Raw genomic sequence first — 27,148 nt, forward strand, 5'->3', positions numbered from 1 at the left:
CATGTGTATTCCACAGTAGATGTGCCTGTGTGCTCACCACGTACACCGGTGCCAGAAGTTTTTCCCCTAGCAGTACCCGTAGTGGAGCGCCAACCAGCCCCTACCCCGAAAAATAAAGATTCAAGGAGGTTGGACTCATTTGGAAGGAAAATGTATTTGTCCTCGAGCTTCCAGTTATGGGTGGCAAACCACCAGGCTCTCCGGGGCCAGTATGAGTTCAATCTGTGGAGCTCCCTGCCCAAGTTAGAGGACTCCCTCCAGGAGTGCAACGGGAAGGAGTTCAAAACGCTGGTGGAGGAGGGCACAGCAGCTGCCAGGGCAACCCTGCAGGCAGCTTCGGATGCAGCGGACACGGCCCTACGGTCCATGGCCTCCGCGGTGTCCATGAGAAGGGCGTCATGGCTCCTGCAATCTGGGCTGTCCAGCAAGGCGCAGACCTCCCTGCAGGACCTCCTGTTTGATGGCAAAGCTCTGTTTGTGGAACAAATGGATACAAAGCTGCATGGCCTGAAAGACTCCCGCACGACTCTCCAGACTCTGGGTCTCTATGGTCCGGCTCCGGCTAAACCTAAGTTCAAGCCGCAACAGACTCCCGCTCAGGCTACCCAGTCAAAATACAAGACCACTTATAAGAAGTCGCTGGACTATAAGAGGTGCCCACAGAGGCAGTCTCAGCCTGCTCCCCAGCCTGGGTCCTCCAAGGGCTAACAAGCGGGGAAAAGGCGGTTTTGATGGGATGCCTGGGGGAGCCCTGCCAGTTCTCATCAGGGATCCACCCCCAATAAAGATTCCCTTCTCCAATCAGTTGTGTGGTTTCCTCCTGGAGTGGTCGCGGCTAACCTCGGACCGATGGATCCTCAACACCATCTCCCGGGGCTACACCCTCCAGTTTACTTCCTCCCTGCCCAACTACCCGCCATCCCCATCCTTCCTGGGGGGATCCCTTGCACGAGGCTCTACTCAAGCAGGAGATGGGAAACCTCCTGAGCCTAGGAGCGGTGGAAGCGGTACCGGGGGAGTTCAAAGGCAAGAGGAACTCCTCCTGCTATTTCCTTATCCCAAAGGCCAAAGGGAGGCTCAGGCCCATCTTGGACCTGCGAGGCCTGTAACAGTGCATGGTGAAGCTCAAGTTCCTCATGGTCTCCCTGGCCTCCATCATCTCCTCCCTGGATCCCGGGGACTGGTACGCCGCCCTCAATCTGCAGGACGCATACTTCCACATTCATATATTCGAGGGGCACAGACACTTCCTCCATTTCATGGTGGCTCAGGAACACTACTAATTTATGGTCCTCCCATTTGGCCTGTCCACTGCCCCCAGGGTATTCACAAAATGTATGTTGGTGGTGGCGGCCTACCTCGGCTGCTGGGGGGTCCAGATCTTCCTCATCTGGAGACTGGTTGGTCAAGGGCAGCTCCCGGTCGCAGGTGCGGGATCAGAACTCACTCCTTCTGTCCACGTGCACCACTTTGGGCCTGTTGGTAAACAACACCAAGTCCATGTTAGTCCCAGTACAACGCATAGAATTTATCGGGGTGGTCCTGGACACCACGTCGGCCAAAGCCTCCCTCCCACCAGACAAGTTTGAGACCCTGAAGGGTGTCATCAACACGGTCACAAGGTTTCTGGTGACAACAGCCTGAGTGTGTGCCTCCAGCTCTTGGGTCACATGTCGGCATGCACGTATGTGGTCCATCATGCCAAACTCAGGATGAGGCCCCTCCAGCTCTGGTTGGCCTCTGAGTTCTCCCAGGCCAGGGACAGGATGGACAAAGTCCTCATGGTGCCCAAGCCAGTGATCACCTCCCTATGGTGGTGGTCCTCCCCAAGAAACGTGCTCCAAGGAGTCCTGTTCAGGGGCAAGTCCCCATTGCTGGAACTGGTATCCGATGCATTGGACCTGGGATGGGGGTCTCATTTGGGGAACGTTCAGACCCAAGGTCTGTGGCTGGCTCAGGATCTGACCCTCCACATAAACATCAAGGAGCTCAGGGCAGTATGGCTGGTGTGCAAGGCCTTCCACTCGCACCTGGAGGGCCCGGTGGTCAGGGTCTTCATGGACAACATGGCCTCAATGTTCTATATCAACAGGCAAAGTGAGAACCAATCCTCTGCTGCGAAGCCCTCATGATGTGGGGCTTTTGTATAGCCCACGACATCTGCCTACAGGCCTTCCATCTGCCGGGTGCCCGGAACGCGCGGGCAGATTGCTTGAACAGGGACTTCTCCTCTCAGCACAAGTGGTCTCTCCACCAAGAGGTGGTGCACACTTTTCCAAGTGTGGGAAACTCCCCAGGTGGACTTGTTCGTGACTCAGCAGAACCATCGCTGTCCCCGGTTCTGCTTCCAGGGGGGGGGGCCTTGGATGGGGCACTATCTCCAATGCCTTCCTCCTGTCCTGGACAAGCCAGTTTCTCTATGCCTTTCCCCCGTTCTCGTTGATCGGCAAGGTCCTGGAAAAGATAAAGTCGGACAAGGCTCGGGTCCTTCTGATTGCCCCGGCATGGCCCAGGCAGCATAGGTACAGAACACCCCACAGGCCTGGCGGTCGCCCCGCCATGGCCATTGCTGTCCCGCCCAGACCTGCTCTCCCAGGACCAGGGCCGCTTTCTCCACCCCAAACTAGCGGCACTCCACCTCATGGCGTGGCTGCTCAATGGTGAGGTAAGGAGGAAAGGATGTGCTTGGAAGGGGTTCGGCGCATCCTTCTAGAAATTAGGTGCTCTTCCACGGGCCGAGCCTACTTGGCAAAGTGGTCTCGGTTTTCCAGATGGGTGGATGAGCAGGGCGTTTCCCTGGTGGCCGCCCCAATCCAATTTATTCTGGACTACCTCCTTCACCTTAGAGCCCAGGGCCTGGCTCCCTCGTCAGTCAAGGTGCACCTGGCAGCCATATTGGCCTTCCATCCGCCAGTGCAGGGCCACACAATATTCTCCCATGCTATGACTGGCTGATTCCTTAAGGGGTTGGTTCATCTCTTCCCATATATTAGGCCCTCTGTCCTGCAGTGGGATCTAAACCTGGTGTTGGCCCGTCTCACAGGGCCCCCATTTCAGCCGCTAGCCACGTGCTCCTGGTCACATCTCTCATGGAAGGTGGCCTTCCTGGTTGCGATCACAGTCAGCTAGGCGGGTCTCGGAACTCAGGGCCCTGACCTCCAAGCTCCCATACATGGTGTTTCATAAGGATAAGGCCCAGCTCCACCCACACCCCTCGTTCCTCCCGAAGGTGGTCTCCGCCTATTACATGGGTCAGGACATTTTTCTGCTGGTCCTCTGGCCCAAGCCCCATGCGTCCAGTGAGGAGCGCCGCCTCTACACGCTGGATGTGAGACGGGCTCTGGATTTCTACCTGGAGTGGACTAAGTGTTCAGAAAGTCCTCGCAAATGTTCATCGCCTCGGCCGAGGGAATGAAAGGTCGGCCGATCTCCACTCAGTGGCTCTCCAATTGGATCACCTCATGCATCCGTACCTGTTATGGCCTGGGAGGAATCCCTCCGCCACCAATTGTGAGGACACACTCAACTCGAGCGCAGGCCTCGTCGGCTGCCTTTTTGGCCCATGTCCCCATCCAGGACATTTGTAGGGCTGCTATGTGGTCTTCAGTTCACATTTTCACCTCGCATTATGCGATTGTCTCCCAAACCAGAGAGGACGCCAGGTTCAGCAGGGCTGTGCTCCATCCCAAGAACTTGTGAACTCCTACCCACCTCCAGCAGATCCAGCTTGGAATCACCTACTGTGGGATACACATGAGCAATCACTCAAAGAAGAAAAGACAGCTACCTTTTCCATAACTGGTGTTCTTCGAGAAGTGTTGCTCATTTCTATCCCGCCCTCCTTCCCCGCTGCCGGAGTTGTCTGGCAAGAAGGAACTGAGGGTGGGGGGACCGTGCAGCGCCCCTTATACCGCGCCATGGAGGTGCCACTCCAGGCGTTGCTGGGGTGCTCCCCTACGGGTACTGCTAGGGGAAAAACTTATGGTACCGGTGCACATGGTGAGCACGCACACCTACTGTGGAATACACATGAGCAGCACAACACCAGTTACAGAAAAGGTAACTGTCTTTTCATGCCCCAGGGGCACCTTCCTTGTCTAGTCTCCCCTCAAACTTCCTATGTGCCACCCTTCCATCCCCTCTATTTCATGGACCCCCAGCAACCCCTCCCTTATGCCAGGGATTCTCTGTGTCCTTCATTCTCCCCCTATGCCAGGGGCAATGTGTGACCCATTCTACCCTCTGCCATGTGGCAGGGGCTCTGTGTGTCCCCCAAGCTATTGTCCTTCATTGCCCCCCTCATTCTCTGTCCTTTCCCCCATGTTGCCATTCTTGCTCACACCAGGGTCTCCTATTTCCCCCCACATCCCGCCAGAAATTCCCATGTGCTCCCCCTACCAGGGGCTCTGTGCACCACCCCACTTCCCAATGCCCCCCATATCAGGGGCTCCGTGTGCCCCATTCCACTCCACCATTCTTATTGCTCTTCTTTCTGATAAGTCATCCAAGGTGTCAAAATCAAAAAAGGGTTTTGGCCACTGAAGCCTAGAACATTCCCTGAAATTTTGGACTTGATCGGATGCAGCACTGAAAAGTTATGTTACAGACAAACAGGCAAAAAGAGAAATGCCATCGTTTGTTGGCTGAGCAAAGATCTCACTTTGTTCAGCCAACAAACTGCTGCAGCGCTCCTGTTGTGACACAGCTTTTCAATCACACAGACATGCCCACCCATCAGCTTCTCCCTGGCTGCCAGTCTCCCCACAACTCCTCTCTGCCCCTCCCATTGCTCTTCAGTTCCTCCTTCACCATTTGTTTTCCAGCTCTTCTTCCCAAGCTGCCCCCCTGGCTTCTGCTGCCCCCTCCTTTTCACTATAATGTTCCTCTCACCCCACCCCATTTGCTTTCTTCTTTCTAGCTACAGCTTCTCTCTGCCTTCCTCCTCCTATCAGGTCTTTCCATCTCTCCCCTGCTTCAATGGCTCCAGCCAAGCACTGCTTCCCTGATGCAATTGCTCTCCAGATGCCTCTTTCCCACTGGCCTTTCTAGTCCCACACCCAGCCTCACCCCGTTTAAATACCTCCTTACCCACCTCTCCACTACTAATCCTGCTGCTTCCCACCTACTTCTTCCCTACTCACTCCTCCAACTCTCCCTCATTGCAAAAGTTCCCCAGCCACCTCCTACCACTACAGCTTCTTTCCTCAGCTTGTCATTCTAGCACTTCAGTGGCTTCCACACACACACACGCCTCCTGCTCCACTTGTCTCTTCCTCCTCCTGTCCCTCTCCCACTACTCTTTTCCACCTACTTATCCCCCACTGTTCAGAAACACACATCCCTGATGAACTCAAAGGTTCCAATCCAATCATAAGAATTTTCTCTACTTTCCCAGCCTTTCCCTTACCCCATTTCACTCCCCACATGACATCCCAGTTATCCTCCTTGCTCACTTCATTTCCCCTCCATCACCACTAATCCATTCCGGTTCTTGTACCATGCTCATCAGTATAGTAGTTGAACACTTATTACCTAATACCATTCTGTCCCTACTTAATCCATCCACTGCCCACAGCCCAATTAGTTTCTCTTTAGGAATCAGCCCCTTCTCCCATTTGCCTCTACCCAGCTGATTCAATTATCATATTTTTTTCTTTTGTTTTCTTTCCCATCAAGACATTTTCTGGACAGATGCTCGCTCTTAGTCTCCTTCCACCTCTTCATGAATCTCAAACAACAAGAAGAATTAGAGATTTAAAACACTTAGGCCTTGTCTACATAGGAAAATTGACCCGCATACTGATAGCAGAATAAACTATTCCAGAGTAAGGTATTCTGAAATAGCGTCCTGTGTGGACACTCAATTGTGGAATAAAAGTCACTTTATCTGGAACAGTGTGTCCACATGGAGAGCTGTTCCAAAGTAGCTATTGCAGATTAGTTTATTGCACAATAGCTATACCAGTTTCCATTTTTAGACACACTCTTAGGCCTGGTCTACACTAGGACTTTAATTCGAATTTATCAGCGTTAATTCGAACTAACCGCTCAACCGTCCACACCAGGAAGCCATTTAATTCGAACTAGAGGGCTCTTTAGTTCGAATTTGGTACTCCACCCCGGCAGGTGGAGTAACGCTAAATTCGCACTTGCTAGCTCGAATTAGGCTTGGTGTGGATGCTAATCAAACTTAGCAGCTCCGGGAGCTATCCCACAGTGCACCACTCTGTTGACGCTCTGGACAGCAGTCCGAGCTTGGATTCTCTGGCCAGCCACACAGGAAATGACCCGCGAAAATTTGAATTCATTTTCCTGTCTGGGCGGTTTGAATCTGATGTTCTGGTTGCACATCGGGGCGAGCTCCGCAGCACCTGCAACGATGCAGAGCTCTCCAGCAGAGGAGTCCGGGCAATCCCAGAATAGAAAGAGGTCCCCAGCATGGACTGACCGGGAAGTCCAGGATCTGATCGCTGTGTGGGGCGAGGAGTCTGTGCTCTCGGAGCTGCGCTCCAACAAGCGAACGCCAAGACCTTCGAGAAGGTCTCTAAAGCCATGAAAGACAAAGGATACAGCCGGGATGCGATGCAGTGCCGCGCGTGAAAGTGAAGGACCTAAGACAAGGGTATCAAAAAGTCAGAGCGGCAAACGGACGCCCGGAGCCCAGCCCCAGACATGCCGCTTCTACGAGGCACTGCATGCCATTCTAGGTGGGTCTGCCACCAGTGCCCCACCAGTGACGGTGGACTCCGAGGACGGAATAGTGTACCGGGACAGTTCCCCCTCCCTGTTCGCCGATGGGGAAGATGAGGAAGGGTCTTTTGAGGACGGCGCAGGTGACATCGAACCCACTCCCGCTTTCCCTGACAGCCAGGATCTCTTCATCACCCTCACAGAGATCCCCTACCAACCGTCCCCGCCCGTTAACCCGGACTCGGAAAGGATCAGGCGGTAAGTGCTACAAACAGGGAAACATTTATTTTTTTAAGAAACAGGGATATATATAAAAAATAGAAATACTATATAAAAATTTTTAAATATGAAACTATACAAACAGCAGGTCTACACAGATAGGAATGGAGCAATAGTCCTCTGGGGACAGTTCAAAAAAGCTCTCAGAGAGCAGCTGGAAAAGCCTCAGCAAGAGGTTTCTTGGGAGAGGTGCTTTATTGGGTGCTCCGTTGAAGCACACTCTTCCGCGCCAGGCCATCCTCAGGTACAGGGGGACCATCGCCTCTACGAGCATGGCAGCGTATGGTCCTGGTCTGTGCAGGGCTTCTGTTAGCATCCGCTCTCTCTGTGTGCGCCTGACACGCCTCAGGGTGATGTCGTTGTGGAAGTGCTGCATCTAATTAGTGGAATTACTAGTACTGTTACTATTGTGCATGGTAGACTTTTACTTTGCATAAGAATGACCCTCGCTTAACAGCCACGTGTTGCAGGCCACAGAGGAAAAGCATACAGGGGTCTTTCCCGTTCACTGGCGGGAGGTGCCGCATAACGCTCATCTTTTCTGCTTTGCACATTGCCTCCAGCAGGAGAGCACAGCTAAGCACTAACTGATAAGCACTCTGTACTGTAAGGCTTACCAGGACTTTGTGCAAGAGGGATGCAGCTGTCTCTCCTCGCTTGTGCGCTATCCAGTGCAATCGCGCCGCCAATGAGAGCGTATTCCGAAATCTCGGACTAGTTCCGAGATCTCCTGAGACTTGGTTCCCTGTTTGGTCTTCTTAACTGAAACTGACTAGACTGTGTTTACTGTTGGCAAACATGTATTTGTTCAAGGAAATCACCTACTTTTTCGCATCACACAGCTTCGGCTCCTTCCCGGACTGCCCCGCCATCCCCCTCGCAGAGGCTGGCTCAGATTAGACGCCGAAAGAAAAAGACAAGGGACGACATGTTCCAGGAACTGATGGCCAGCTCCAGAGCGGAGGCGGCAGAGCAGAGACAGTCGAGGGAGAGCCTGTGTCAGCAGCATCGCACACACCTGGAACGGGAGGATAGGTGGCGGCAGGAAGACCAGCAGGCGACTCAAACGCTGCTTGGTCTAATGAGGGAGCAAACGGACATGCTCCGGCGCCTTGTAGATGTTCTGCAAGACCGCAGTCAGGAGGAGAGAGCCCCCCTGCAGTGCATCTGCAACCGCCCTCCAACGCCAAGAAGTCCTGTCCCCCCCTCACCCAAAGTGACAAGACGGAGGGGCGGTAGGGGCCGTGAGAACTGTCCCTGCACCGTAGCACACCGATAATGTTCGAGACAACTGTCGCGCTGTAAATTTGTACAAGCTCTTTCCTTAAAGCATCAACCAGTCCCAACTCCAAGTTCAAACCCCCCACTGTGTACTACATTATTAAAAGCGGTTTTGTGTTACTGACTGTTTCCGTCACGTTTCTGGTGTCAGAAGACTTTCTGTTGTTCTGTAGGGGGGGGGGTTTGTAATTTCACTGCATAGCCCACAGTGCCATGCTACAGACTTGGCTGCAGGGTCAACTGCAGGGCACACACAGACTGCAGTCACTAGGCACCAGGGACAGTCTGTGTGGTGTATGCTGCCCCGGGTCTTTCCTTGATGTGTATGCTTGTGCAGGGTCCTGGTGCCTGACATCCCAGAATGTAAAGGCAGGCTTCCCTTCACATGCACTTGGACCGTAGTCACTATCCTCCCCGGTGCCCTGAGCCCCCAAAAGAGACCTCATCCAGGGGCAGATACTCACCCTTCCCCCACACCCCTCACCCCTTCCAACGCCCAAACCCACAGCCGTCATGTTAACCCCTATCCAAAGACGGCACCCCTCGCCCCTTCCTGCAAACCCACCCATCAGTGCACACCTTAACCAGCACAGAATGCTTCCATGTTTCAACGAAGAAAGAGAAATGCAAAGTCAACGAAAGATTTATTATTAATTACTAAAACATGTCCTTAGTTTTAAAACATCCTTCGGAAGTGGGGGAAACTTGGTTTATGATCAGGCTCTCTTAAAATCAAGTGGACAGTCACAGGTTACCCTGCTCTGCGAGGAAACTCGCTTTCAAAGCCTCCCTGATGCATATCGCTTCCTGCTGGGATATTCTCTCAGCACGGGTGTCTGGCTGATCGTAAACAGCAGCCAGGCGATTTGCCTCAACCTCCCAAGAGGCCAAAAAGGTCTCGCCCTTGCTTTCACAGAGATTGTGGAGCACACAGCAAGCAGCAATAACTACGGGGATATTCTTTTCGCTGATGTCCGAGCGAGTCAGTAAGGTCCGCCATCTCCCCTTGAGACGTCCGAAAGCACACTCCACCACCATTCTGCACTTGCTCAGCCGGTAGTTGAAGAGTTCCTTTTCACTGTCCAAGGCGCCTGTATAGGGCTTCATGAGCCAGGGCATTAGCGGGTAGGCCGGGTCCCCGAGGATCACTGTAGGCATCTGCACATCCCCAACCGTTATTTTGTGGTCCGGGAAGAAAGTGCCTGCCTGGAGGCGTCTAAACAGACCAGAGTTCCTGAACACATGCGCGTCATGAACCTTGCCCGCCCACCCGACGTTGATGTTGGTAAAACGTCCCCTATGGTCCACCACAGCTTGCAGCAGCATTGAAAAGTAGCCCTTTTGGTTAATGTACTCGCTGGCCTGGTGGGCTGGTGCCAGGATAGGGATGTGAGTCCCATCTATAGCCCCACCGCAGTTTGGGAATCCCATCGCGAAGCCATCTATGATGACCTGGACATTTCCGAGAGTCACTACCTTTGAGAGCAGTTGCTCAACGATTGCGTGGGCTACTTGAATCACAGCAATCCCCACGGTAGATTTGCCCACGCCAAAGTGGTTCGCTACTGACCGGTAGCTGTCTGGCGTGGCAAGTTTCCAGAGGGCTATGGCCACTCGCTTCTGCACACTCAGGGCTGCTCGCATCCTTGTGTCCTGGTGCTTCAGGGCAGGGGACAGCAAGTCACACAGTTCAAGGAAAGTGCCCTTACGCATCCTGAAGTTTCGCAGCCACTCTGTGTCATCCCAGACCTGCAGCACTATGCGGTCCCACCAGTCTGTGCTTGTTTCCCGGGCCCAGAATCGCCGTTCCACACCATGAACTTGACCCATTGCAACCATGATCTCCAGTGCCCGGCGTACCCTGCTTTCTGAGAGGTCTGCGCCACTCTCCTCACCGTGCTGCCGGAGCCTCCTCGCCCGGTTTCTCAGCATCTGACTGTGGAAGAGGTGGACGATAACGTGCGAGGAGTTGACAACGGCCATAAGTGCAGCGATGATCGCAGCGGGCTCCATGCTCGCAGTGCTGTGGCGTCCGCGCTGTAACCGACCAGACAAGGGCGCGAACAGATTTCCCGCCGGCGCTTTCAAGGAAGACAGGGAGGGCGGGATTGACGGTTCAATGACGACACATTTTTCCCCCCAGCATGCATTGGGGGGAAATCCCACAATTCCAATGGGCAGCGGGGAGTGCGGGAACTGTGGGATAGCTTCCCACAGTGCACCGCTTCCAAAGTCGAAGCTGGCCCCGTGAATGTGGACTCAGAAGTTCGAATTTGTGTATTTAGTATGGATACACAAATTCGACTTATTAAGGTCGAATCCACAAATTCGACTTAAGTAGATTCGAAATAGTCCTGTAGTGTAGACAAGCCCTCAGTATGTAATCCAGTCCATCCCACTGCCAGTGCAGTTTTGTTTCTTTCACTGTATTTTCTAGTGCTTTGTCTAGTCTGATTTAAATGATTCATGATGGAACTTCCACCATCTCCTTTGGAAGAATATTCCATATTTTCATTTACAATGCCTTTGATGTGTACAAGTAATCCACTGATGTTTACAATCCAGTGTTTTCATGAAGAGAACTACCTATGATGTCACAAATTCTGAATTCTGAATTGTGGCATAACTGAATACATTAAGCAGGAAGAGGCTGGTTATAAAAGAGGGAATTTCTATTTATATTAAACACTTAGGTAATCAGCAATGATAGGAAAGGAAGTACTGTACACCTAATTTTGCCACCTTTGCTCATGTCAATGGGATTACTTGTGTCATAAGTAAAACTGTTTGAAGCGCTTTAAAGAAAGATTTTAAATAAAAAAAAAAGCCTTGTTTCAAAAATGATTTTTTGGTTAATTGTTGATATTGTTGAAATTTATGTTTTGCAAGAAGAATTCATGCCCCTTTTTAAAAAACGTTATCAAAATGATTAGCAAAATAGTTATTGTCATTTAAACAAAAACATTAATTAGCATTTTTTGTAATGTCGATAAATTTTGTGAAAAAATACAAAAAAAACCCCACAAAAAGATCAGTTTTGAATATTTTGAAATGAAAACATTTTTTTTTAATTTTACTTGAAAACAGGTTTTAGTTTTTCGACCAGCTCTATAAGTAAGGGCCTACTCAATCTGTGTGAGGGGAAGAGGGCGCAGGATTTAGGTCTTTAATGAGGTTTGCATAGAATTTTTAAAGGTCTGCCAAATTTTGGCTTCAAGTTAGTGTCAAAAGAGTAAAAGCAAATATATCTACAGTTTCTGGTGAAATAAATCACTGGAGGAACAATTGGGAAGTAATTAAGATAATTTCCTGTTGTGCCTATCCATAGCTGTAGAACAAATGGTACATCTGAACACTAATTGTGAATTTTCTCAGGTTTGGGGCTCTGAAATTTACATTCTTTTCAAGTAACTTTCTGTGTTAGAATTCCTTGCGCTTTTTTTTTCTTTTACCCATTCACAGCAACATTGATCCATGTTTAAATAAACAAACAAATTTGGTAGGCTTTGATTTTTCTCTCAAAACAGGTATTAATTATAGTATCTTATGAAAACCAGATCACAAATAAGTAATCATTGAGGCAGCTAAACGTTTTAAATGTCCTCCATATTTGTTTTTTAATTATATTTATAGTCATACAGATTTTGCTCCAGTTTCTCCCAAAACAATTTACGCCTAAATTTTCATGCTGTAAGCAAGTTTTTACAGTAAAATTACACGTCTTTCAAAATATGATGTATAATGGAAAATGCTAACAACTTTAACTTCAGACATTTATTACAATATTTTTGTAAGATTATGTTTTGCTGTATATTTTTTAAACCTCTCTCTTCCCTTGAATGTTGCTTGACTTCTTAGGTCCCGATTCTGCTATGAGCTCAATGCAATCGAACACCAGCCTCTACCTTAACCCCCCCACAGAAATATCATGGCCTTTTGTTGATTGCTTGGGGGGCAAGGACTGTGATTTCTTTTGTTTGATTTGGACACTGTCAAATAACTAAATTCCTAAGATATTTGACTGTCTCTCTTTACAGGGATGTTCCTTTATTGTCCACTCAATTAATGTGTGTAGATGCTTGAAATATTGTTGCTAAGAAAAAAAAACAAAAACAAATAAAATCTCCAAATCAACTGCAGCCTCACATAAAAACATTGTAAAACCATGCATGCAGCATCTACCAAGGCCAAACATGTAAATCTGCATCGTCTTTTTGAGGAGACCTGTAAATCATAACTCTGATTCTTTTGGGACATGGCAGTGTTATTGTCACACGTTTGGCAATGCATTCCATAATGTTCCATACTACATGGCCTGGAGGACTGCAATGTGCATGCAGAGCTCCCATTTGCCTGCAGAGAGCTCTAGTGAAGTCACTCGGGCTCTGCCAAAGTGTAGCAGGATTAGGGCTTAAGCTATTTTAGTGATTCTATATTGGTCCTTGGGAGTATCAAAATAAATGATAAGATTTATAGAGTTGTTGATGTAAAAGAGCCCTAAAGGTACCTGAGTTTCTGTTAACTAGTACACACATGCCACAAACTGACAGAGAGCCAGTAACTGTTGGTTTTGGTTTCTAAATATTCAGATCTAGAGAGTTTTACATACTTTCTTGTTTGGAGGTATAAAACAGCAGGAGTTGGAATTGCTTTTTGTGTCCTATATTGGGTCTATTAAACCAGTAAGAACAGAGTGAAATCATGGTTTAAATTAATATAAAAGGTTGGCTGTTGGGGCTGCACAACCGTTGATAAAGATGGTTGTAGCTCTTCAGTTTTAATAACAGTAGCTTGTTGGAATGTATAAAGAATCTGCATTAAGTACTAATGGAGGCCACCATACGCTGATAAACAATCTGGCAACTGCTAATGGAAGTGTTATGTATCATACATAGAATTAAAGTTTTTTTATCTTGATCAGATAAAAACTACATTACTTTGAATTTATGGATTTGTAATTCTGCTTCTTCTATGTGAATAATGGTACCAATATTTACCCACAGACCGATTTTTCCATCTTGTTTCCATCTTATATTGCTTTTAACAAGCTTACAGAGTCATAGTTGCTTGACTATCTCATGTGGGCAGTACAGTAATGCCTCACTTAAAGTCATCCTGGTTAACATTGTTTCGTTGTTATGTTGCTGATCAGTTAGGGAACATGCTCATTTAAAGTTGCACAATGCTCCCTTATAAGGTCATTTGGCAGCCGCCTGCTTTGTCCACTGATTGCAGGAAGAGCAGCCCGTTGGAGTTAGCTGGTGGGGGCTTGGAATCAGGGTGGACCGGCAGCCTCCCTATCAGCTCCCCACTCCCCTAAGTTCCTTGTGTGGCAGCCGCCCAGCAGGCTATCAATTGCCAGTAGTTCAGCTGTCCCTCCCCCTACTGCCATGTGCTGCTCCTGCTCTCTGCCTTGGAGCTGCTCCTGGGAGCCTCCTGCTTGCTGTTTAGTAGGGGGGTAATGTCAGGGTGTCCCCCTCTCCCATGCTCCTTCACCCCACTTACCCCATCTCCATGGGGGGCAGAACTACACGACAGGGCTCAGGATGGAGGGAGCTTCCTGGGAGCAGCTGCTGTCTAAACTTGCTGATCTACTTAAAAAGGCAATGTACTTAGAGTGGGCTCAGCATACTTAAAGGAGCAATCTCTCTCACACAGGGTGTGTGTCTCTGTCTGCCATGCTGTCTCCCCTCCCTCCATTCATGCTGCCTTGTAGAGTGTGAGGCTACATTAACAACAACGTGTTAACCCTTGTGAGTTCAGCCAAAAGCTAGTTCATCATTTAGCAGTAAGGCATTCCCTTTTCCACCCTCTGACTTCACACACCTCAACCTAGCTTCACAATCATCGCTGTGTACAGTATTAAATTGTTTAAAACGTATACTCTGTGTGTGTGTGTGTGTGTGTGTGTGTGTGTATATATATATATATATATATATATATATATATATATATATATATATATATATATGTCTTTTGTCTGGTGAAAAAAAATTCCCTGGAACCTAACCCCCACTATTTACATTAATTCTTATGGGGAAATTGGATTTGCTTAACATCATCTTCCTTAAAGTCGCATTTTTTAGGAACATAACTACAATGTTAAGCGAGGAGTTACTGTAGTGTATACTTTCAAAATTATTTTAAGAATGTGAGGCCTCCGTACACTATGGTAATTAGGGCAGTAGAAATATTGGTAATAGTGGGGAAAAATGGAGTTTGATGCAATGGGAATAAAGTAGACTTTGTAATTAAATACTCACCAGTAGTCTTTAAAATTTTATATAGGACTGGGTGCATATTTAAATTAAACCTGTTCTATTTGGGACAGTTTATTAATCATGGAATTGAGATTACACTGCTCTGGTTTTCATACTATAAACATGATGACCCTTTTAATGTGTTTTATAGTTGCTGGAATCTCTGCTTTCAGCTAACATATTATCTTTTATACATTTGCCAGTTCATACATTAAAGGTAATCTGTTTGCATTTTCTTTCTGTTATATTTCAATGCAACAACCACCACAATACAGAAAAGGAAAAATGTTTTCCTCTCTCAAGGTTTCAAATTCTGTGCTTCATCTTTTTAGCCTTTCTATTACTTGTCACGTCAGGGGTAGAGCTAAGGTGAGCAACTGTTTAAGGATGAGCTCAAAAAGTGAGTGGTCTCTGTAAAGAAGGCAGCATTTGATTAACATATTTATAGAATCAGTAGGGATTTCATTGCAATTTTGAGGCTGTGAGTCCAAGAACAGTCCTTTCATGATGGAAATGAATGGGAGTTAAGCACCTCAATTCCTTTGAGGATCTGGGCCTTTATTACATTGAGCTCAAGAAGGATAAGAAAATAAGTTGCCTTTTCTCAAGTGCAAAAATGAGACTGAAAGGTATGGACTTAGTGTCAATCTTAAATGCTAACACTAGTGACTAGAACAGAGGTGGGCAAACTATGGCTCGCGGACTGTCCTGTCTGGCCCCCGAGCTCCTGGCCCTAGCCCCCGAACCCTCCCCCGTTGACCCCCTACACTGCAGCCTCAGCTCGCTGAAACAGGGGGTTGAATGGTGACAGGGGTCCTGGGGGGGCAGTCAGGAAGGAGGGGGCAGTCAGGGGACAGGGAGAAGGGGTGGTTGGATGGGGCAAGGGTCCCAGGGGGGCTGTCAGGAATGAGAGGAGGGGTCCAGGGGCGTGTGGATGGGGCAGGGATCCCAGAGGGGCTGTCAGGGAATGGGGTAGGGGTTGGATGAGGCAGGAGTCCCTGGGGGGGGGGCATGACCCCCTCTCCTAACCGGCCCTCCATACAATTTATGAAACCCGATGTGGCCCTCGGGCCAAAAAGTTTGCCCACCCCTGGACTAGAACATAATTAAGTGGGAGATCCTTGTAGAGAGAAATCTTATCAGTAGGTAAGTACTATGACACTAAACTTCAGGAGAGGGATTTAAAGAATAAACGAGGAAGTTAGTAACAACTTAATGGGAAAGTTGGGAAATGAAAATCCACATAATCACCATGTGGGCTTCTTAAGCATGTCTTATCAGAGTCACAGGTGGTATGCATAGCTAAGAACAAGGAGCAAGAAAAATACCATGTTAAATGGCAGGGAATATGAGATTTTTCACACTAAAATAATCTTTTAAAAAAAGTAACCTAACAAGTGATAACAGAACAGAATTTACATTTTTGTAGATAAAATGTAAAATGGAGATTAAGAGGGAATTTGAAGAACAAACAGCTACAAGTGTAAAGACAAATATGAAACTCTTTGAGAATCCGAAAAGTTTGAAGTCTGCTGGCGAGACAGAATGTATGGCCAGAGGGCAATCAGAAAGAATGCTCCAGTTATTCTTCAAGGCCCCAAGACTACACAATAAACCCCTGTACCTTGGCAGAGTGCCACTGAAGTCTGTGTGCAAGGGGCAATATTCAAGTTCTATGGATAAGGCCTCAAGTTCTGAAATTCTTCTGACTTACGTTGCAGCCATAATTCTGAGTAACAGAACAGAGAGACAGAAGAGAGGGGCATAAATGAGCATTTGGGAAACACGTCCCTCAAGGTTAAGGTCTTGTGTATACCTGGGTGAGGCAGGGCGAGTGGTTTGAAGTACAGGGGAAGGTAAGTACCACCATGAGGAATGGGAGTGGGTGAACATCATCAAGAGAAGACTGAGATAGAAAAAGAGAAGAGGAAACAGGGTAGCAGTGTGGGGATGGGGGTGGGGGAGGATTTGAGCTGAGGTGGAGGAGGCAGCAGCATGAATGGGTGAGGCAATACTGGGATTTTGTGAGGGGATGAGGTGCAGTGTGGGGGTATTTTACAGAGGGTGGGGATAGTAGCAAGGGAAAGGATGGAGAAGAGGAATTGAGTCAGTGGGTTGGGATTTCATGGGCAAGGACTGAAGGAGGGGTATTTCACTAGGTAGGTTGGTGAGATTTCATCAAGGGGTGGTGGTCTGAGGCATGGTTGTCACCAGATGTGGCTTGAGATGAGACAGTGAGGGTGATTTACTGGCAGTAGGGGAGTGCTGAGCCAGTGGGCATGTAAGTGATGATGGTTTGAAGTAATGGACTTGAAGAGTATTCAGCAGGGGAAATTTGAGGCAGTAGGAAGGTAGATTTAATGGGATGGGTTTGAGGCATTGGAAATGATTTCACTGATGATTTTTACTTAGGGGGCTTCATGGGGTGGTGAGGCAATGAGCTGTACTGGGGCAGGAACAATGGGAATGTTAGTAGGAGGATTTTCAAGGGGGAGGAGGCAGCAGGCGAGGAGGATAGTAGGGTAATTTCATTCGGGGAGGTGAGGCTGGCGGGGAGGCTGGCAGGGAGATGGCTCTAGGGAGAATGGGTATTTCATGGGGGGTTAGGTAAAGTGGGTGGGGTGGGGTGGAACTAAAGTAGAGGGGAGAGAGAGAGAGAGAGAGATGGTGGAGTTCACCAGAAGGGGGAGATTTTTCTAAAGGTGGTGAGGTGGAAGAAGGGTAAATTTCAGTGGGGAAATGAGTACAGAGGATTTTCGTGGGTTTGGGAAGTTGTGTGTAGCAGACAAATGGAGAAATGCCATGAAGTTGAGTTCAGGGCCTTGCTTCATTAGGACAATAATGTACATTTCTTTAACATTTTACTATCCTGCCCTTGTAAACTGCCTCTTTGAATAAGTCTGTGTTAAAATCTACGTTTGTGTAGAATTTTGTGGGTTTGGGTAATTTGGTTGCACTGCTAGAAGGCGACAGAAACATTCGACAATTTGCAACCTTTTAAAGAGGAACCAATTTTAAGGCGCTTAGTCTCAATACATACTACATTTCCCCAAGTTTTTAAGAATGCACACCAGATTTAACCAAATACATTTGAAACATGAGCGTTTATTGTTTTTTGATTTACAAAGGAGGTCAAAATTAGCCTTCCAAATCCTGGTTGCAATTTAACTAAGGAGAAGAGACTCTCACTCCATAATAAAAGCTATGCAAAATTCACTATTTTAGGCTTACGATCCTCTGTCTGCATGCTGTTTAATACTTAACTTATAAAATAAAAGTGCATTTCTAGGCTTTGAAAATATCATGTGCTTAAGATTTTTAGAAGGAAAAGGCTATTCTGAAAATGTTTTCCAACTTAGTAAGTTTCTCCCAATTGCGGCTGAGGAAAACATGCAGTGAGATACTAAAACTATTTGGGACTTTATCCCTGAAAGCTCACCAGCACAGACACCCTTATTAAGATGCAAACATCTGACAGTCAGCATTTTTGCATTGGGCACTTAAACCAACCTCACCACAACATAACTTCTGTTAATAAATAACAGACTGTGAGGGTCACAGAGCCTTTTTTGGCATTAAAAAAAACATTTTTTGAGAAGCATCTAACAATGGCTGATGCAGCTACAGCCCAGAAGGGATAGAAAATGTACACAATATATTACATGGAAAGAACAGTTTCTCCACCTCGGGTCCGTTTTTAGCTATTCTTTTGCCTCATCAGTGACTCTGGGAAGTGTGTGCAGTGGAGAAGAATTGGTATTGTGTTGGATGCATCTCTGTCTGAAGAGAATGCCCCTTTGCATACTGTCAGGAAGAATGCTACAGAGTGGAAGCAATATCTACCACATAAATTCAGAACTCATCTGAAGGATATTACAGTTTACTGTTTTTACATTTCAATCATTTTCAAAATTGACAGCTTTATGGCTGGTGGAATAACAAAAACAAAACAAACAAATAACCACAATCAAATCCAAGAATTTTCTATTTTTGAGAGGGTTTAGACAAAAATGTCATTGATAAATGGAAATTAGAAAAATGCCAACCAGTTGTAGTATGTACATATTGTTGAGTGAATACTGTGGTAAATAATTTTAGTGCTGGTACAGAATTAAATTTTCTGAAGTTAATATCCTGCTTATTATTGAAAGTTTTCCAAAATATCCCAAAGGATTAAATTTTATGATTTGGACTATTCCCTTGCCTTGAAAAATACAAGAGGAATCATTCTAGACTGACAAGTCTCAAGTGTGAACTTTTTTTCTTCACAGGTGCCCCTCATAAATACTGTCACAAAGAGTGAAATTTAGAAGTGAATTAAGTGATCACCAGAGCGTCATTGAATGTTGGCCAGGTGACAGAGTGCTAACACTGGAGAGGAGAGCAGGGAGGAGAGGTACATGAGGTCAAAGTAGAACCATGGACTAAGTCTATTATTTATATTGTAGGAATGCCTAGAGGCCCCAGTCAGGGTCTAGGGCACCATTGTGCTAAACAAACAACGAACCGTCCCCCCCAAAAGAGTTTACATTTTAAAATCCATTAAGCATTTTATTAACCAGATGGCCAAATTTGCAATGGAATCTGAATGAGATAGGAAAGAGATGGATGACAATGAGATATGCTCCAACTTCCACAGTTCCAGGTATCTGGATTTCCTTTGTTTAGGACACAAACTTCTATATCATGCTACCACATCTCCCTCCCACTGTCCCAAGATGCCTGCATCTACTGAAATAAGCAAATCATTCAGTTCAGTTAATATACCCCTTGTGAACAAGAATTAGGTGGATCATGCCCCAAAACTTTAAAACCGCGAATGTCTAAAAACTCCATTACATTTCAGGGTATCTACCATGATATTCAGGGAAATAAACCTTGGTTGATCATGCTTCCTAGGCAAACTTCTTCCAGTTGATCTACAGAAATTTAGGGTATCCATGAATGCTGTACACTTTAACCAAAACATTTGCTGTACTTGATAGTGAGACCTACACAGCTACAGTCTCAAGGACGGGTTAGCCCTAATATTATTTAGAATGGAAAGATGCCTCAATGTTTCTTAGCGAGAGAGAGAGAATGCCATGTCTTGACTATAGCCATCTTTCATTTCCAGAAGCAAATGAATTCTGAGGGAATTAATGTAAATGACAAATTTCAGTTTGTCGTTTACCAGATCTGTGGACAGCAAAAGGAAGTTAGTATGGCATACACAGTAATTCATGAGAGTTGTGATCAGCTAGAGATTTTACAACGCATCATTCAGTCTACTGTATATACAGGACGGTTAAACAAGAAAAGATTTTAATAGGAGGAATTAACACATACTATTAAACCAATTGTTTCTTACATGTATTGTAGGTAGGATCTGTCAATGGTTCTGTTGAGTAAGAACATCCTTTCTCAAATCTTCGGATTCAAACTTTTTGAGGTTCTGAAGTGTTCAGATAAGTCAATATTATCTCCTTTTCTGTCTGGAACCACAAGCACAAGGCAGGAAAGGATGTGCTTGTGGTATTTCTGGTCAGACCCTAGGGCCAGAGACCTCCCCAAAGACCCATTATCATTCTTATTTATGTATATTGTGGTAGCACCTGGAAGACCAAGATCATATTGTGCAAGGTGCTGTACAAACACAGACTGTCATTGTGCCAGAGACCTCACAATCTATATTTCCCAGCCGGCTTTGCAGATGGAAGAGCTAGGGCAGCTTTGGGGATAACCTCTGAGCTGTGGGAATAGTTAACCAACCCCGGGAGTGGGTGGCACTCGCCTGTTTCTGTGACCACGGTGGGCTCCCACTAGGTGAGAACGGCCCATCTCAGCTGGGGACCGGGCTTTCGGCCAGGCAGGGCTGCTCGCGGGAGCGGGCTCTCCCCACACAGGGACGCAGCGCAGCGGCGGGTTCGCACCGCTCTGAGCTGCCCCACAAGGACCCTTCCCGAGCCCCGCAGGGAAGCCGGGTCCCGGTGCCCGACGCCTCGCTGGGCTTGCCACGTGCGGGCAGGTGTCCCCGCGGGCAGGACGCCGCGCTCCGGGCAGTGGCAGTGGCAGTGGCAGTGGCAGGGCGCCCCCCCTCCTCCCCCGCACCCCATTGTTAAAGCCTCTCGGCCGCTTCCGCCCGCGCTTCGGCTCTGCTCGCCGCCGCCCGGCCCGGGGCGCTCGGGAAACTTCGGAGCAGCCGCTCAGCTCCTTCCGGGAGCGGGGCAGTGCGAGCCGCCGCGACTCACCTGGCGCCGGGGCTGGCAGCGCCGCGGCCCCTTTCCCCGCAGCGGCGAGGTAGGGGAGCGGGAGCGGGCGGCGCAGGAGCCGTGCTGGGCGCTGCTGCGGGCGGGCGGGCGGTGCGGGGACGGGGCGGCGCGGCGGAGCCTCCCCGGGCGGGGTGGCCCCCTGCAGCGGGTAACGCGGAGCCCCCGCCGGAGCCCCCGGGACTAGCCCGGTAGTTACTCCCCCTCCCCACCCCGGAGCAGGCTGGGGGCGCTCGCTGCTCTGGCCCCGCCGGGGTCGGGGGCGCGGGAGCGTGTGGAGCGGGGTGACCTGCGGGGGGGGGGGCGCTTCCCTGCGGGGGGGGGGCAGGAGGGGGATTGTTGGCAGGGTGGACAGGCGCCCTCGGGGCTTTCTTTGGAGCGGTGAGTGGTGCTTTCCCATGGGGAGCCGAATAGGGGCTGTCCTGGGGAGGGTGTGGGATTGTTGGGGGTTCATAGGCCCCGGGTAGGGTCGGGTGGGGCGAGTGAGGGCCCCCGGCGGTGGAGGTGGGGCGCTGGGGGCGGCCGGGCGCCCCGGGGGCGGGGCTCACTCACTCCCCTGTGCACTCCGCAGGCTCCGGTGCCTGGGCCCGTAGCCGCCCCTCCCCCCGGAGCATCGCCCATCTGCCCCGCTGGGAACATGGCGTCCGGCGGCTACCGGAGCAGCGGGGGCAGCACCACGGACTTTCTGGAGGAGTGGCAAGCCAAGCGGGAGAAGATGCGGGCGAAGCCGGCGCCGCCGCTGCCAGCGGCCCCGGCCGGGACTGACGGCACAGCCCCCGGGAGCGCCGCCTCGGCGGCCGAGCTCAACAGCGCCCTGCACCCCGCCGCCCCGCCGCCGCCCCGGAGCGGGCGCCCCGGCCCCAGCGGGGCGCGAACTGTCCCCCTCGCCGCCAGAGCCGCCTCCAAGGAGCCCCCGCCCCCAGCCGGGGGCAGAGCGGCCGAGCCTGCGGGGAAGCCCCCCGCCGCGCCCGGCTCCCCGGAGGAGGAGAAGGCGGCGGCGGCGGCGAAGGGGAAAAGCTCCGGCCCCAGCGCCAGGAAGGGGAAGGGGCAGATCGAGAAGAGGAAGCTGCGGGAGAAGAGGCGATCGACAGGTGTGGTGAACATCCCCGCCGCCGAGGTGAGCCCCGCGCCCCTGCCCGGGGTAGGGGAGTGCTGGGGGGGGGGCGCTCAGGGGCTTGGCGAGCTCGCTGCAGCCCTGCTGGGATGCCGCACCTGAGCAGCCAGCGCCCAGCTGTGAGCTCCGCTGTCTGCCGATCCCACCCCCGCCCTGGAGCTGCTCAGGCGGCGGGATTGCTTCCAGTTTCTTGCCGCGAAGGAGGCTTGTTCCCTCCTGCTCAGGATGAGGGGTGGGGAAGCTGCCTAACCCGTGAGCTGTGCTGTATCACAGGCTGCCGCGTAACGCGGGCTGAGCATCGTCCATCCTGTCCTCAACCCTCTGGGGGATCAATAATAGGCCTGTCGGTGGCAAAGCTAAAGGTCTGGGTTTGGGAATCGTTTGGTGGGATTTTGGTGGTGTGCTGGACTAGGGTTGTAACGTCATTCTCTCTCACTCCCCCCCCCCCCAAACTGTTATCTTTAAAAACAAGATTAAACAGTCCTCCGGTTCCAAACACTTTGGGCTGGGTCTGAGCCCAATGTTGTGATGCTTGCATGGCTGCAGGCTTGGGCTCCTACTGAGGAAGGATTAGTGAACATTGACAGGAACAGCATCTTCAATATATCTTTGATCACTTTTTAAAATAGTACAAGAATGGCACTTTTTAGTGTGTCCTGGTTGAAACTAGGATGTGAAATAGTGTGTGTGTGTGTGTATTAGAAGAATTGCAAAGTATTCATTAATATGAAACACCCTCCTAATTATAGTCTGATTTCAATCTCACCACTTAAGACTCAGTGTGGTGATCTTTTATCAAAGGTAATCTTTAATGATTATCTTCTGTTTTTGTAATCTATTACTCTAATCTGAAGGTGAGTTTTTAATCTTAATAAATATGTACAATTAAAAAGTACATTGGTTCATGTTACTAATCAGTTACTTTACTGATCTAAACACTGAAGAAAGGAAATCATGGTATCAAGCTCTGGATAAATATTCAGGTGTAAATGTACTTCTTAATTTAAAACAATTTCCTGCATTGGAAAAAATGCAGTGGTTTGAAGTGCATTTTTTTGATGCTGAGAAGAATATTTTTATCAGCCAACACAACTGTTCTTTGTGGTTTGCTACTAGCATGAAAATCTGGCATTCATTTAAAATACTCTTATAGGAATTTAGAAGCATGATAACCAGATCGTTTGCTTTTTACAGCTGAAGGCTAGAGGAGACTGAAAACAAAGCTGAATTGCATTCTTCAATTTTATATTGATGATAAAGAACAACACTATTTTAGAAAACATATATCACTCTTTCTCCTCCTCTACTAGGGACTGCTGCATGAAAAACAATCTTTTGTGTCTTGTGCAGCAGGAAAAGATGAAATCCTATTTTCCTCACCTGAAGTCACTAATCCTTTCTTTGTGATGACATAATCACTTTCACAGCAACCACTTGTAATACCAGAAGCATTGTCAGGTGAGGAATAAGCAGCAGGAACAAATGAAGTCTTAAATAAAAAAAATTCTGTTTTAGGGCTCAGTCCCATAACTTTCACTCAAGTGATAAGCCTCGTTTCTTGCCCAGTCTTCACTTTGAAGTGAAAGGTTGCAGGATCCTAAGTACTCACACTCTAGAAAATGAGGAAAGTTGTGAGTTAAAAAAACACAACAAAACTCAGAGCTTGAAAACTTTCTTGATACCTACATGCCTGAAGACTGATCCTTCTAGCCTGTGTGAAAAATACTTGCACCACCACACCTATTTAAATTAAGTACCACATCTGCATTTCCACCAAATAAATAGTTTTATATAATCAGTTCCGTGTGCCCAGTTATTGCTGCTCCTGCACATTAAACTAAGTGTCCTGCCTTCTTATTGTTGCTCCCACCCCTACTGTCCTTCTCTTGAACCTGGGCCCTCTGCTTTTTGCTTGCACTCCCTTACTATTAGAGGAGCAGTGGCTTAGGGCCTGCTATACTTTTTTTTGGCTTCTCCCCCCATTCAGTCACAAGTCACCTGGATGGATCTGCTCCCTTACTTTCCCCTCTTATACTACTAAAGGAGTGGATTTGTTGGGGCCACTGTGCTGCTTCTCTACTCCAAAGAGACAGCCAGCTTCATTTTTCCCATTTGGTCCCAAATATCTGCTTGCCTTAGGTGACCACTTTTTTTCTGTCTCTGTCTCTTTAAGAATAACTTCGCAAAATCTTTCACCATGTGTCAACATTCCTTGGAATAACTTAATGAAGTTTTTGACATGGTATATGTTTTGTCTTAAAACTTTGAATAACTTCATAGCCAATAACAATAAACAAATGGTTCTTTCACACCTTTAAGTGTCTCTTTTTTAAAATTAGGTACACTTTGACCAAGAAACTGATTTCTTTTTAATGTCAACTTTTGTTATAACATTTATATTTATGATGGGAGCTAAATAAAATTACTTAACCTGCAGATCTGAGGGAGTGCTTTAAGGTGCTGATTGCTTTTTTTTTCAAGTTGTTCTGGCTTTTGGGTAGAATTCATAAGTGATGAACATTGCATCTTGACAGGCAAATATTTACATGAAACTGACTTTTTTGAGATCAGGCCAACTTCTTGAAAGTCTAAGACTAACATTTTTAAATAAGAGTATATGTAGCACTAAGAATTCATAGTTCAAGGCCAGAAGGAACCCTCAAATCATTGTCTGATCTGCATAACACAAGCCATTACATTTCATCCAGCTATCCCAATGTTAAGCCTAAAGGTGTTAGACCCAAACATTTCAGTTCTCAAAAGATGTAGGACGTGTCTACACCGCATCTGGGAATGAGCGTTCTAGCCTGGGTCTGCAAACTTGTGCTAGCGTGTCTTGTGCCACCTTGCTAAAAACAGCTGTATAAATGTTGTGGCTTGGGTAGGGGATCAGGCTCTGAAGCCTGTGGGGCTGTGAACTTGATAATCCAAGCCGCAACATTAAACAACATCTGCACAGCTATTTTTGGAGTGCTAGCGTGAGTCTGTGGACCTGTCTGGGAGGCTCGCTCCCAGATGCTTAGTAGGCATGCCCTAAGTTGTATGGCACAGACAGAGAACAGGCCACTGCAATGGGAGGGAATTGATTAGGTCAGATGCATTAATGTGGTGATCCACTCCCCATGCTGCAGATAGAGATGAAAACTCAAGGTCTCTGTCAATCTGACCGGAAGAAAAAAATCCTTTTTGACCCCAGATCTGGTGGCCAATTTGACCCTGAGCAAGACACTTCAGCCAGACATCTAAGAGAGAAGATTCTCTGTACCACCTCAGAGTACTGATCCACCCCATCCTGTGTTATGTTTCCCACTCTGGCCAATCTGTGATGCTTCAGAGGAAGGCCGAAAACCTGAGAGTACGCTTGGCCAGTTGTGAATGAGGAGAGGAAATATTCCTTCCTGACCCCTGCATGCGACTAGCTGAAACCCTGAGGCGTGAGATTTGATTATAGTTATTGTCACTAAAAAATTAGGGTGACCAGACAGCAAGTGTGAAAAATTGGGACAGGGGTGGGAGATAATAGGCACCTATATAAGAAAAAGACCCAAAAAGCGGGACTGTCCCTATAAAATTGGGACATCTGGTCACCCTACTAAAACCAGAATTCATTAATACAGAAATGTATTATCTGAACTTCAAGAAAATATTCTAGTATAAGTACTTTATAAGCCAAATTAATTATGTAATTAGTATTCTGAATATTCGCTACACGTACTTCCTTTCATATGTTCAGCATATAGTTTGAGATGACACTGTGTGCTTTAAAGCAGCGTGTACATAAGGTAAAGACATTTTCCCCTTTACATGACTTTAAGACAAAACAAAAAAAACCCCGTAAGTTTGCTGGACAGATGATGACCTCTATACTTGGGTTGAAAATATTAGAATGCGAAACACAGAAACAGTGGCACCTATTGATGCCTTCCTCTTTCAGGTCACTAGATAGATTTTTCTAATGCTATATATAGTGACTTAGCTGTTCTATATATTAACTTTAATAGGACAGAAGCATTTTAACCCCATCAGCACTTTTAAAATTTACCCTACTACATAGGCGCCGACTTCCCCTCTGCCCGGTGGGTGCTGGACCCATTTGCCCCGCCTCTTCCCGCCCCTGCACGGCCCTCGCCCCACCTCCATTCCACCCCTTCCCCAAAGTCCCTGCCTTTTCCCACCCCAGTCCCCTTCCCACCCCCATTCCACCCCCTTTCCCGAAGTCCCCACCCCTGCCCTGCCTCTTCTTCACCACGTCCCCTGAGTGCACCTCATTCCTACTCCTCCCAGAAAGTCTTAAGTGCTGCCAAATGGCTGGGTGTGTGTGTGTGTGTGTGTGCGCGCGCGTGTGCGGGGTAGGGGATGGGAAGTGCTGTGAGGGAGAGGAGCGGGGATGCCATGTGCACGGAGGGTGGTGAGGAGGGGGAGCTTGGCTACCGGTGGGTGCAGAGCACCTGCTAATTTTTCCCTGTGGGTGCTCCAGCCCCAGGGAGTTGGCACCTATGCCCTAGTGTGTTCTAGGGATGTAAAATATTAAACGGTTAACAGCTAACCGATAAGTATTAGTCTTACTGTTAATATATTGCAATTAACATTTAAAAATGCCACAGCAATACTGATGGGGGTGTGGGGGGCTGGACCTTGTAGCTCCAACTTGGGGCACCGCTGGAGCAGCCTGTGCCTGGTGGAGATGGCACCACTGGGGGCAGCCCAGCAACCCCCTCCTCCCTGCTCTGCTTCTCTTGCAGCTGGCTGCAGCAGTGGGTCTGCTGGGGAACCACTGGATCTGCCCTGGCACCGCTGCTTTCCCAGCAGCAACCCGCCAAACTAGTGCACTTAGCAGGGCCGCCCAGAGGGGGGGCAAGTGGGGCTATTTGTCCTCGGCCCCGCAGGGGCCCTGCGAGCCCTGGCCTGGCGGCAGTCCAGGTCTTCGGCAGCATTTCGGCGGCGGGCGGCCCTTCAGTTGCTCCGGGTCTTCGGCAGCATTTCGGCGGCGGGGAGCCCTTCAGTGCCGCTGAAGACGCAGAGCGACTGAAGGGCCTCCCCGCCGCCAAAATGCCACCGAAGACCAGGACCACCGCTGGGTGAGTACAAGCGCCGCAGCTCCCCCGCTTTGCCCCAGGCCCCCTGAATCCTCTGGGCCTCCCTGGCACTTAGTAACTGGGAGAGCAAGGGGTAGGATCAGAACAAGGCGCGTGGTGCCCAGCCTTGTATGCACAAACAATCCCCCAGCCCACTGTACTCCACTTCCAAGGGGAGACAGCAGGGTGGGTGCTCCCCCC

General features: G+C 48.6%; 2 protein-coding genes across 2 annotated transcripts in view; one reads left to right on the forward strand and one right to left on the reverse strand.

Moving 5' to 3' along the window:
• The window catches only part of LOC120374838, a 29,665-nt gene extending 9,147 nt beyond the window's left edge, over positions 1–20,518 (reverse strand). Inside the window, exons 1-3 of the mRNA XM_039495207.1 lie at positions 20,284–20,518; positions 1,359–1,476; positions 38–471 (exon numbers count right to left, since the gene is read on the reverse strand). Coding sequence (XP_039351141.1) covers positions 38–471; positions 1,359–1,390 — 466 coding nt within the window. The 5' untranslated portion in view covers positions 1,391–1,476; positions 20,284–20,518. The remainder of the gene's footprint in view (positions 1–37; positions 472–1,358; positions 1,477–20,283) is intronic.
• Positions 20,519–20,630: 112 nt separating this feature from the next.
• PAWR (pro-apoptotic WT1 regulator) overlaps positions 20,631–27,148 on the forward strand; it is a 160,865-nt gene continuing 154,347 nt past the window's right edge. Inside the window, exons 1-2 of the mRNA XM_039500787.1 lie at positions 20,631–20,789; positions 21,330–21,875. Coding sequence (XP_039356721.1) covers positions 21,396–21,875 — 480 coding nt within the window. The 5' untranslated portion in view covers positions 20,631–20,789; positions 21,330–21,395. The remainder of the gene's footprint in view (positions 20,790–21,329; positions 21,876–27,148) is intronic.

Source organism: Mauremys reevesii, linkage group 1 (genome assembly GCF_016161935.1).
Source record: "Mauremys reevesii isolate NIE-2019 linkage group 1, ASM1616193v1, whole genome shotgun sequence".
In the NCBI taxonomy this organism is placed as follows: domain Eukaryota; kingdom Metazoa; phylum Chordata; order Testudines; family Geoemydidae; genus Mauremys; species Mauremys reevesii.